We start from the raw sequence: 12,552 nt of genomic DNA on the forward strand, positions 1-12,552 counted from the left end.
GTGTCAGAGGTGGAATTTGAACCCTGGGTCTGACTGACTCAGCTGCTGGCTCTTTCTCCTCTCTCCCCTGCCGCTTGTCTCTTAACAGCTACAGAAAGGATTCTAGTGCCGCAGAAGCCCTTCAGTACTCTGTGTGGATTTGGGAGGCAGGAAGATCTGGAGGCAATTAAGAGACCTGGTTTGAATCCTGGCCCTGGCACTTATTAGCTGTGTGATCATGGGCAGGACACCTCATCTATAAAATAGAGATAATAAATACCAGTACTGTCTCACAGGGTCTTTTTAAACAAAGTGCCACATAAAGCATTATTGGAAATCCATTATTATTGTGTATTTGCTATTTTGTAATTCAGCTGTCCTAGGCAGACAAGTGCTTTCCCCCTTGTATAGTCCTTCATGGAAGGGATTATTAAGCCTCCTGCTTTATTTTAGGGGTTTACTAGTCAATAAGTTTTGTTTGCTGTACAGCTTTGCATAGGAAGATTTTGGCCGCACTCATTTCAGTCTTCTAGCCAAATAATGTTCCTAGTCTAATGTTCATGGATACTGCTCTGAAGTCTTTCCCCCCCCCACTATTTTCTGATAGCCAAAGGTTACTAACCAGGAACATTCATCCATGGAGAGTTTGATGGAGACCATATTGGAAAGTTTTGACTTTTTAAATGCTGACTTCAATTCAGATGAGCTTTCCCTATTTGGCAGTGGCCAGGCCCACAGCATAAAGTGAGTAGAACCCCAACCCCAGGGTGGCCTCCTCCTTTCCTAGAACTTCATTTCTAATTGGTTTCCTTTCTGTTGTCCAAATCTATCAGTTGCCCGGTTGGCATCAGCCTCTTCCATGGCCAGGTCTCAGAATGACTTGTCCTGGAGATAAAGTTGTTGAGGTTGGTTGGTGGTGGTTCACCCCTCATTCAGTGTGTAGCAAACCACTTCTATCTGGGCCTCCTTCCTCCTTCTGTAAAATGCCTTAGACCATATGACCTTTAAGGTCCTTACTTATTCTGATATTCTGATTTTGAGTTTATAATGGGATTATACATTTAAATTCTTATTAAGTAGCTTCCTTCCTTTCTTCTTTCCTTCCTCCCTCCCTTCTCTCTGTCCACATAGGATATCATACCCTTACCAGTGGGTGTAAAAGAAGTGTAAATTTTGATCCCTGAAACCTTATAAGATATCTTGAGGTTAAGGGCTAGATTTTTTCTTAAGGACCTTGCCTCAAATCCAAATTACTCTAGCTCTCATTGATTGGCCAACAAAAGGTCCCAGCCCAAGCCTCACTTGGTCATTGTTCAGTCCCTAATGGCTCAGAGTGAGTGTCAATTGCAATTGTTTCTGTTTTGGCCAGAAACCCTGAGGGTCTTTCCCTCCCAGGCTGACTTTTTTCTTTCTTTCTTTTTTAAAACTAGGTAAAAGAGGTCATTCTTTGCCTCATTTCTTTTTTTTTTTTTTAATTTTTTTATTTTTTTAATGTTTAACAATCACTGCCATACAATTGCGATTTTATCCCTCCCCACCCACCCCCCACTACCTCCCTCCCTCCCCACGACTGCATACAATTCTGTATAGATTCTACATATACTTTCCTATTGAGTATATTTTCACTATAGTCATGCTATGTAGTCAGACTAATATAAATGAAAGAATCCGTATAACAAATCAGAACATGATACACAAACAGATACACATACACAAACATGATCTGCTACATTATGTGAGTGACTTCCATATTTCTCTCTCTGAGTGTGGAAGGCATTTTCTTTGCCTCATTTCTTACCTAGCCTTAATCGCTGAATGGGCATTGTCTCAGTCAAACTCTGAGACTTGGAAAAGAACTTAGCTTAAAAAGTCCAAGGTCTCTCACTGCATAGGGGCCATCTCCAGTCATCCTGATCTATTTCTTGCCACTGGACCCAGAGGACTCCAGAGAAGAGGGTGAGGCTGGTGACTTTGCACAGCCCTGCCTCACTGTAATCAAATTCACTTGCAAGCCATGGCATCACCTTCCTGATGTCATGGTCCTTTTTGAGAATGAAGGCCAAACAACATGAATCCCAACTGTCTTCTATCTTCAAGTGTTTTTCATTAGTTTTCCTTTCTGGGTCCCTTCTCAGTTTCTCTTTCTCTCTTTCTCTCTCTCGCTCTCGCTCTCTCTCTCTCTCTCTCTCTTGCCCTTGCCCTCGCCCTCGCTCTCATCCTCATCTCTGTGTCTGTCTCTCTGGTTTCTGTCTATCTCGCAGAACCTAGGGGGCAGTATTCTACATATAGTAGGCACATGGTAAATGCTTATTGAATGAAGACAATATAGACCCTTGGGACCTAGAGTTGTGTTCTATAATACAAAGGAGTAAGGGGTAGGGGAGGAATGGTTAAAATAGTAACCAGTTTCTTTCTCATGATCCAATTCAGTAATGGTGGCACTTCTCAGTCTCTGAAAGCATCAGCCAAAGAACTTACAGCAGGAATTCATGAGCTAGATGTGCTTTTGGTGATTCATCTCCATGTCTGCAAAGCTCTTTTACAGGTAAAGCATGGGGTTGGGAGCAACTTACCATTAATGCCAAGTGGGAAGAACAGGAGGAATGCCCAGCCATAAGCATTTATAATGTACAATGGGCAAGGTGCTGGAGATGCACATACAATGAATGACACAATCCCAGTTCTACAACACAAAGGGGAAGGGGAGAGGTTTGGTTTGGTATTGAGGAAGTGACAGGTCTGTATTATCCAGATGGTAGTCCCTCTTAACTACTCCTGTGAATTGCACTAAGTTACCTCTCTGGACCCATTTCCTCATCTGTACGAACACAGGAGTATATTAGATGATGTCTAAGGTCACTGTGCCAGATTCCTTTGAGGACAATGTAAATTATGTCTCTTCTGTTTGTACAGAGCATTTCCAAAATAGTAGCTAAGTGGCCTGGTGGCTAGAGCACTGGAGCTGGAGTGAAGAACACCTGAGTTCAAATCCTGTCCAGTTGCTTAATAACTGAGCCACTTAGCCTTTATCTACCTCTATTCCCTTATCTGTAAAATGGGGTTATAATAGCACCTACCTTTCAGGGCTGATGTGAAGATAAGTAAAGATAAAATGAAATAACCTGTGTAAGGCACTTTACAAACCTTAAAGTACCATATAAGTACCATATACTAATTATTATTATTATTATTATCAGTGATTATAAAGTCAAGCCCCCCCTAACCCTGAGGAGTAAAATCAGTTTGGATGCTTTACCAGGATAGGTCTAGGTCTCTCAAAGCATGGCTATGAATGATTTCAAATGGGTTTTTACTAGCTCTGTCCTTGAGGCAACATGGACTGTTTTCTAGAAACTGATGTGCCCCAACTTGTCAAGACTGGTCCAGGAAAGCCTTCTGGACGAGGTGTTACAGCAGAAGGAGGTTCTGGAGAAGCTGTCTACTCTCGATGTGGAGAAGGTCAGGAGCGCTACGTCTGCTGATGAGCGTATGTAGCCTCACAGAATCTACACTTGCTCACAAGCCATGGGGAATACTGGGTGACACGTAAGGACTCATCTTTTAAATCTAGGGAGATAGCAGTAAAAATACCGGTCCTGATGATCTAGATTGGCAACATAGTTCCTTCCATTATTTACTATCTGTGTGACCTCAAGTTTTGAGGCCACTTGTGAAAATATTGTGTAGACAGTAAAATGCTATGTAAACATGAGCTGTTCTTCCTTAACTTGTCTAAGGTCTCATGGAAATGATGGATCTAGGACTCACACTCTGGGGTTTCTGATGCTGGAGCTACTGTTTTGTTTTTTCAGTTACGCCACCTTGCCCTTATAGCCTGAGAGTGGCAGTAATATAAGCATTATGGGCCTTATAAGTTAGAAGAAGAAAAATCTCTAATCCTGTCACAGGGGCATGATATGGATCAGTGGTGCCAAACTCAAATAGAAACGGGACACTAAGATATGTGTATTCAAATCCCTACAGCCACATACTGGCTTGGAAAACCACATGTTAACTTTACGTTCTATTGTATTTTTATTTATTTTGTTCAGTATTTCCCCATTACATTTTAATCTGATTTGGGCAACTGGCTGTTCTATTATGTTCCAGAGGGGAGCTACAGCTATAGTAGAAATAAGGCACACACAAAAAAATCTTGTTAGCCATAGAATTTCTTTTTAATTTAATTAAAAGAAATTAAATCTAAAAATTAAAATTAAAAAATTAAAAATTTAAAACAGATTAAAATTTTTTTATTCAAATTTTTGAAAATTAAATATATTCCTTTCAATCAGTGAAAATCTGCCTTTTCCCTTTGGGAAAGAAAAACAAAAGCTCTGTTAACAAATATGTAGTATAAGTCAAGCAAAATAGATTTCCCCCATTGTCCATGTCCAAATAAAAATGTCTCAATCTGCCCTCTGAGTCTCTCACCTCTTTATCAGGAAGATATCCATAGAATTTCAAAGGCCAAAGAAATCACATACTTAAGTGCTCACTTTGAATAGCAAAACTCTGGTCAGAAGGAGAAATACTTAAGAAGTTTTAAGTCCTAAGAAAGTATTTGAGAAGTTCAGAGACAAACTTGCCTTTATACAGTGCTTTTGGATTTACAAATCACTTTCCTCACCACCTGAGGTTACATGTGTAGCCTCAGAAAAGTGCCTAAGGTCATTCAGATTGTAAATGGTAGAGCAGGGACTCAAGCCCAAACCTTCAGATTTAGTCCTACACAGTTTTCACTATACCATGCCATCTCCATTGGATTTTAGAGAACTTGAGATCTTCTAAGAACTAGAGAATAAAATGGAGTTAAAGAAAGAAGTCCTATCCTTGTCCATCTTTAAGAATTTTAAGTTATTCCTCCCCAGACTTTAAAAATCTACGAGGCTGTTACCGACAGGGAGGAAGTCAGAGGCTGTCCTCTCCTTGGGGGATGCTCTCAAAAAGGAGTTCTGCAGTGAGAATCAATAAAGCTCACAGGACACTCATGTGGATAGAAGGGATTGGCCCCAGGGAGATTTGATTTCAGGGGCCTTTTCCTGAACACCTGTTTTCAGGGAATGCCGGAGTTCTGAGAAATTAATGATTCCAAATCTGGTTTTTCAGTTATTCCCCAAGCCAAGAAGAAAAAGCGGTATCTGAAGCTGTGGAGTGAATGTACTGAGCCAGGAGGGCTCTTATTCTGCTCAGCAAAAAAATTCCAAACTCAACTGAAAAAAATGTTTCTGCACAAAATCAAAGGGAAATATCCTGGACAACTCGAGATAGGTAGATTTATTAATAACTCTTTGTATTTCAATCAGTCAGCAAGCATTTAGTAAGCACTTACCGTGGCTAAGCACTAAGGATGCAAAGAGCAAGGGAAAAATATCCCCTGCCCTCAAGGAGCTTGCATTCTTTCTAATGAGGAGATAATGTATATTACAATATGTATATGAACATATGTATGTTATGTATATATAAATGTATTTTGTGTATAACGTATATTAACAAAAACATACCAGATAAATACGGAGCAGCTGGAAGGAGACCTTAAAGGGAAATTACAAATTTCGGCCAGGGGGACCAAGGAAGGCCATCTCCAGGAGGTGGTGTTCAGACTGAATCTTAAAGGAGGCCAAGAATTCTAAGAGTTGGAGGTGGGGAAGGAAAATCTTGTAGGCATGGGGAACAGCCAGTGCCCAAAGGTGAGAGAAGGGGTTAGCAAGTAGGCCAGAATGATGAGATTGGAGAGTGTGTGAAAGGGAGAAAAATGTAAGAACAGCAAGATAGGAAAGGGTCTGGGAGAGAGCTTGAAATGCCAACAGAAGACTGTCACTGATCCTGGTGGGAACAGGGAACCACTGATATTTATTGAGTAAGGGGGTGACATGGTAAGATCTGTGTTTTGGGAAAATCACTTTGGCAGCTGAGCAGAGACTGGATTGAAGTAATGAGAAATTTGAGGTGGCAAAGGCCAATTAGGAGGCTGCTGTAATAATACAGGTGGAAAGTGATATGAGCCTGAACTATGGCTGTGGTTATTTTAGTGGAGAAAAGGAGCTGTATACAATAATTGTTGTAGAGAACGAAATAGTAAGATCTGGTAACAGATCAGATATGTGGAATGAGAGGGAGGAGTCAAGGATGCTGAGGCTCTGAGCCTAGATGACTGAGAATGATAACAGTAACGGGAAATGAGCAAGAGTGGAAGTTTGGGGTGAAGGAAAGGTAATGAGTTCTGTGTTTGAGATGTCAGGAGAGAGATCAGGGCTCAATATACAGAACTGGAAATCATCTGCATGGAGGTGATTACTGAATGGTCAGAGGCTGACAAGCTCACTAAGTGAGATAGGGTACAGCAAGAAGGCAAGAGGCCTAAATGGACAAAGTACTGGGGGACACCTCCAGTTCATTGTCATGGCATGAAGAATGGGCAAAAAAAAAGAAAAAAGGTGAGTGGCCATATAGGGAGGAGGAGGCGCAAAAGAGGATGGAGTCATAGAAACAAAGAATATCCTAAGGGAGAAGGTGGTCAATAGTGTCAGATACTAGAGTGAGATCAAGAAGGATATAGATAGAAATGAGGCCATTAGAGTTGGCCATTAAGAGATCATTGGTAACGTTGGAGAGAGCAGTTTCAGTTGAATGATGAGGTCAGAAGTCAGATTGTAGAGAGTTTAAAAGTAAGTGAGAGAAGTGGAGGCACCTATTGCAGACAACTCTTATTAAAAGAAATTTAGCTGTAAAGGGCAAAAGAGATAAACGATGAGTGTTGGAGGGCATAGTAGTGAGAGGTACTTTTGGTTGTTTTTTTTAAGAATGGGGCAGATTCGGTCATGTTTATGGAGGGCAGGGAAGGGTCCAGTAGATGGAAAAGGAGTGAGAATTAGAGAAAGAATGAAATAATGGTGAGGTGATCTGCTAGAGAAGAGGGAGGGGTTGGGATCCTCTTGACTTTGGCAAGCAGAAGAGCCTCCTCCCCCCCTCAGACTGCAGTCTAGGGGGAGATAGTGGGGTGTCAGAGGGATATGAGGTGAGGAAAGGGGGAGTTGAGAATTGACTTGTTTACATAAAATGTGGGGTGTGAAGTTCTTAGCAGAGAGATTTGGTAGGGGGCAGGGTCATGTCATAGGATATTTGAGGAGAGAAGAAAAAGTTTGGAACTGCCCTGATGAATGGGATAGGGAACCAATTAAAGAAATGTGGAAGGACTGTTTTGCTGTAGTAATAGTTCAGTTGAGATGAGTTAGTCCAAATTTATAAATTTATAATAGACTCAATCAGCACAATTACACAGTTTCCTCTAATTCTGTTCAGCCTTCTAGAAGTATGAGCTTATTACTTTCTGAGGGGCAGAGGGACTTCAGTGACTGATGAGGTGTGAGAGCCAAAGCTGATTTTCAAAGCTGATTTTAACTCAAAGAATAATGAGTTTTTCGAGGCATGATGATGATGGAGTCTAGTCCAAGAGAATGGTGGAACTGGTGGGAGATGAAGAGTTGGCTGCCCTGGGAGCCCTCTTTAAGTGGAGGCTTTGAGAGTTTTTCTCTACCCTCTAGCCCTCCAATCAAAAGGGCAGAGGGTACTGATAAGGTGTGGGTAGCTAAGTTGATTCAATCTGGAAAGATGGTGGGAATGATCCAAATTTGGGGTTTGACAAGGTGTGATCAGAGATAGGACAACACAGCAGGAGATCCAAGAGTATAGTGTAGAACTGAAATGGTTTACCAAGAGTTCAAAACTGGGAAGGAATGAGAATATAGCCATAGCAGGGGTGATGGTATGAGATAGTGCTGAGGGACAGAAGGATTTGATATCACAGTGAATGAGGCATACGAAGAGATGGAAAGATGAAAACAAATATGAGTTTTTGAAAATGAAATTGGAACACATATATGTGATGACAAAATCCAGGGTATGACCTTCCCTGGGTGTACTGGGGTAGAATATCTGAGAAGGAGGTTGTGGGAGCTGAATACATTGAGGGACTTAGAAAGTAATACATTTGAGGGAGCATCAATGGATATGTTAAAATCCCCTAGAATAGTGGTTCAAACTCAATAGAAACTGGGGGCCAATGACCATATATAAAAATCCCTGTGGGCAGAGTATATTGATATGAAAACCTTATGACATTTGAAATATATGAGATAGTATATTAAAACCATAACCATGTTAACATTATCTACATTCTATTGTTTTTTTATTAATTTTGTTTATTTCCAAATTACATTTTAATCTGGTTTGGACTGTATTTGGGAATATTGCAGACCACAATGTGGCCCTTTGCCACATGTTTGACACCTCTGCCCTAGAATGAGGGAGTTGGGAAGAAAGACTATAGGCACTTGTCACTTAACTCATTGAGAAGGAGGGAGAAAATCCTGGGGGAGTGATGGTGATAAATAAGAGCTACTAGAATCTGACTTGGATGATAAATTTGGATTAAATGAACCTTAAAAGGGAAGCTACTGAAGGTGATAAAGGAGCAATGGGGAACAAGGAGTATTCTGATGCTCCTGCCATGATTAGTGAGTCAGGAGGCATGAATGTAAGTACATTTCAAGGGTATCAAGGAAAGCAGTGTCATCAGGAGACAGTTGGGCCTCAGTGAGTATAAGAAGATGGAAGGAATGACACCTTTACCTTAGTGAAAGTAAGTTTGTTAATTATGGAACTGGCATTCCAGAGGGTATAGGGAAGGGCGCATGCAGATCTGGAATAGGACATCAGTAGCGTAGGCACCTATTGCAAACAACTTTTAAAAGGATAGAGATGGGAATAAAGAAGTGGACAGCTGAGTTTAGGGAGGAAACTATGTTCTTTAGCAGCTGGAGTTATTACAAAGAAAGGAAGAGTAGTTGGAAATGAAGGTATGCTAATGACTGGTGAATTAATCTAGGCAGAGTAGGTAGAGGACAACCTGAGTTCAAATTCAGCTTCATACTAACTAGCTGTGTGACTCTGGGCAAGTCACTTAGCTCCAGCTGTCTCAAAAAAAAAAAAATAATCTAGGCAGAGTAACAGTGAGGTCCCCAGGTGAAGGTAGCCAGCCAGAAGGTTTGTGAATGATTTGAACTGAATTTTTTAGTTTTCAAAGTGCTTATATTATCACATCTGTGTCCCATGGGCAGGGCAGGAATTTCCTACTGTGAGACTTGGAGAGAGTAGATGATTGGCTTATTCCACATAGCTAGTAAATGGCAGAACTGGACTTGAACTCTTTGACTTTTGAGTTCAAGGCTCTTCCCTGAGTGCCACCATCTCTCAGGACTGAATTAGTTCCCTGGATCTCCAAGTGTAGAATTTAATCTAAACACAGTTCCTACTGAGAAATTCATTGTATTTATAAGAAAGGCCATTCTGAGGAACAAACCTTGTGGTCACGTAACTTATAGACCAAAGACTTACCTTTTCTTTCTTTTTAATCTATGTTTAAAAATGTCCTTGCTTAACTAGAAAAGTCACTTTTGGAAGCATTTAGAAGTAGGGAAAGAAGAGGAACAATTCTTTTTTAAGTTGACTTTTTAGTCAGTCTACAGTAAGCTTGATTAAGCACCTACTATGTGCCAGTCACTGTGCTCAGCATTGGGGATACAAAAAGGAGTAATAGACAGTCCTTACCCTGAAGGAGGCAACAAGCAAACAAACAAGCTATATACAGGATAAACAGAAATTGAGAAGGAAGGCACTGGAATTCAGAGGGATTGGGAAAGGCTTCCTGTGGAAGATGGGGAGCCAAGAAAACCATTAGGCAGAGATGAATAGGGAGGGCATTCCAGAGGGCTGCCCATGGGGAAGAAACACCCAGAGCCAAGAGAAAGTCCATGGAACAGCCAGGAAGCTCTGGAATCAGAGTACATGTCAGGGAGGAAAGTTCCAGAGTAAGGGATAAGGCAGATGTATTCTGGAGGACAGTTAATGACATTCAGTATTCCATTCTGCACACTTTCCTGCTATGAGTTCTATATAATAAGAGGGCATGATTCTGGTGTTCCAGTATGGGAACTGCTCTAAGATAACAATAACAGAGGGATCAGATGTTTTTCTTCATGAGCTCATAGGGAGATGTTATTTCGTCCTTTGTTCTTGAAGAGGACCAGCCCTCAGAACAAGTTGTCGTGGAGATAAAGTTGTTGAGGTTCAAAGCAGTGATTTGGCTGGTGGTGCGTTCACCACTCATTCAGTGTGTGGCAAACCACTTCTCTCTAGGCCTCTTTCCTCTTTCTGTAGAATGCATTAGACCACATGACCTTTAAGGTCCTTACTCATTATAATATTCTGATTTTGAGTTTATAACAGGGGTCATACATTTATAAGGAGATAAGATTTTGGCACAATAAAGGAAAGGCCTTTTCTAATAGAACATCCAGAAATGGAACAGGTGGCCTTTGTCAGGTAGGATGAATTACTTCATGGGAGCTTTTCAATAGAGGCTAGATGAACTTTGTCAGAGTGGTCATAGAAAGAATTCCTGATGGGGAAGGAATGGTTGAATTATCTGACCTGTATGGTACCTTCTAATTCTGGAATTCTATGATTCCATATTGTTTTTCTTGGGGCTGGGAAACCAGAGAGTTATTATCAAGGTCAAGGGGTTAAATAATTGCTTGCAGGAACTGAACTGATACACTTAACAGCTTCAGGTTATCCCTTTTGGCGAATTCTCTTCACCCCCCATGGCCACATATATTCATAGTCCAGGAGGAAGACCAGAGTTAGAGGTGTTCTTAGTGCTCCAACATTTGATGAACCTGAGGGTTTCAGAAAGGTGGGGGCTTCCTTAGATTTCCAGATTCAAATGTTATGAACCTAAGTTTATTTGCTTTGTTTTTCTGCTATTGTTGGGCAAGTGTGTCACAGGTTGCTGGAGCAGGTGATCAGCTGCAGTGGGCTGATCTCCTCGGTGGGCCTCTCAGAAGAATTCATCACTTGGTTCCAGTTTCAGAGATATTTAGAAAAACAGAATGTTACCGATCTGGAGAAACACTTTGCCCAACTCACCAAAGAAGGTACTAGGCAGTGACTAGTGATTACCACTTATCTTTTTATTAAAGAAATACATTAACAATGGAGAAGTGTCCCTGGAGAGGTTGGTTCTTGGGTTCATACATATTTTTTAATAATTAGGATACAAAGAACATTTCAGTAAATTCCAGAACATCCTTTTCTTTTCTCTCTAGCATTCTTTCTGAAAGATCACGTCTAATTAGGTCCTGAACCAAGTTCAAAGACCATAGAAGCACTTCAAATTTATAAAATTTGGTTTTCCTTACATCATACCCTTTCATAGAGGAGATAAATTCAGAGTATTACCCAGGGTTTGAACCTGTGTTTCCTGACTCTTTCCATTACACCAGACTTCCTCTGGAGAACAGAGAGGAATTCAGAAGCAAAGGTACATCTTAGTCCAACAAAGGCTAGTCCACGTGCTCAATTAAGTCATTGCTAGGATAGGATGGGTGTAGCTGGGTGGGTCATCATCCCTGCAGTTAAGAGCTGTCCCAGTACACCTGACTTTTGAAATAACCGTTCATCTTCAAACCCTGTACAAAGTATGCAGCAATGACAAGAAGTTTGTCTCCAGATAAATTAGTTCTGGAAAGTGTTCCTGATTCTTAGCAGGTGAAACAAATTTACAACATAAAAATGTATACAAGTGCCTGTTATCTTGATTTCATGGAATCATGGACATTTATTTACTTCTGCACTTCCTGCTTTTCCCTCCCTGTCCTCAGTCGCACTCCTTGAAGACCTACAATGTGCAGGACGGCTAAAGAAGATAAAAAAGCTGAAGGGAAAGAGATTGGGACAGCTCCAGCCACTGCCCCAAACCTTAAAGACATGGGCCCTGCTGCAGCTAGATGAGAACCACCGGGTACGCAAGGTGGCCGCTGCTCGTCTCTCTGATGCAGCTGGAAACAGAAGCTTTCGGGAAAAGGTATTTTACGAGCAAGATGTTGAGACTGTTGCTCACAAGCAGTCATACACTTTGGAGGTAGATGAGATTAATATTAGAGTTAAATTTATACTTTTGAGGTAGATGGGACCTTTAGTCTAATTCCTACATTTTAAAGAATTAGGAAAATGAGATCTGGAAGTGACTTGTTTAATGGACAGTGTGGGAATTTGTTTTCTGTGACTGCATATTTGTTACAAGATTTGTTTTTCTTTGGCGGGGGAGGGTGTGGACAGAAAACAAATGCTTGTTAATTGAAAAAAAATTTAAAAGTTGTGATTTGTCCAAGTTCATGTCTTCGATTTGAATTGTAGCTGTGCCTCTAATTAAAAAACTGGTGTTCTTACCCTATATGGTGCTACCATTAGGTTGAAGTAAGAAGTGGGCCGCTTTGACAGTAAATCGGATAAAGTAGAATGACTTTTTATTGTTATTTTAGACTGCATGAATCTTAGAGGAAGGACTAATGGTAGAATGGAAAAATCATGGTTCAAAGGAAAACTAGCCACCAGGATCAACCTTAATCAAGGTTCAATCTTAATCGCTACCTATCTGGCTGTTACAAGGTTCCTATGCACAGAAATAAGAATGCTATTTCTTGCTATTGTTGTCTTTCCTAGAAACTAAGT

The 12,552-nt window shown here is 40.8% G+C and overlaps 1 protein-coding gene across 9 annotated transcripts in view; it reads left to right on the top strand.

Moving 5' to 3' along the window:
- The window catches only part of RIPOR3 (RIPOR family member 3), a 114,656-nt gene that overhangs the window by 96,911 nt on the left and 5,193 nt on the right, over positions 1 to 12,552 (top strand). For 8 of the 9 annotated variants that reach the window (XM_072633560.1, XM_072633563.1, XM_072633559.1 and 5 more), the window contains 6 exons: positions 587 to 723; positions 2,410 to 2,524; positions 3,331 to 3,466; positions 5,089 to 5,250; positions 10,818 to 10,976; positions 11,703 to 11,905. In XM_072633560.1, the coding sequence (XP_072489661.1) occupies positions 587 to 723; positions 2,410 to 2,524; positions 3,331 to 3,466; positions 5,089 to 5,250; positions 10,818 to 10,976; positions 11,703 to 11,905 (912 nt within the window). The remainder of the gene's footprint in view (positions 1 to 586; positions 724 to 2,409; positions 2,525 to 3,330; positions 3,467 to 5,088; positions 5,251 to 10,817; positions 10,977 to 11,702; positions 11,906 to 12,552) is intronic. The other variant, XM_072633568.1, reaches the window with a different exon arrangement.

This window comes from Notamacropus eugenii, chromosome 1 (genome assembly GCF_028372415.1).
Source record: "Notamacropus eugenii isolate mMacEug1 chromosome 1, mMacEug1.pri_v2, whole genome shotgun sequence".
Lineage (NCBI taxonomy): Eukaryota > Metazoa > Chordata > Mammalia > Diprotodontia > Macropodidae > Notamacropus > Notamacropus eugenii.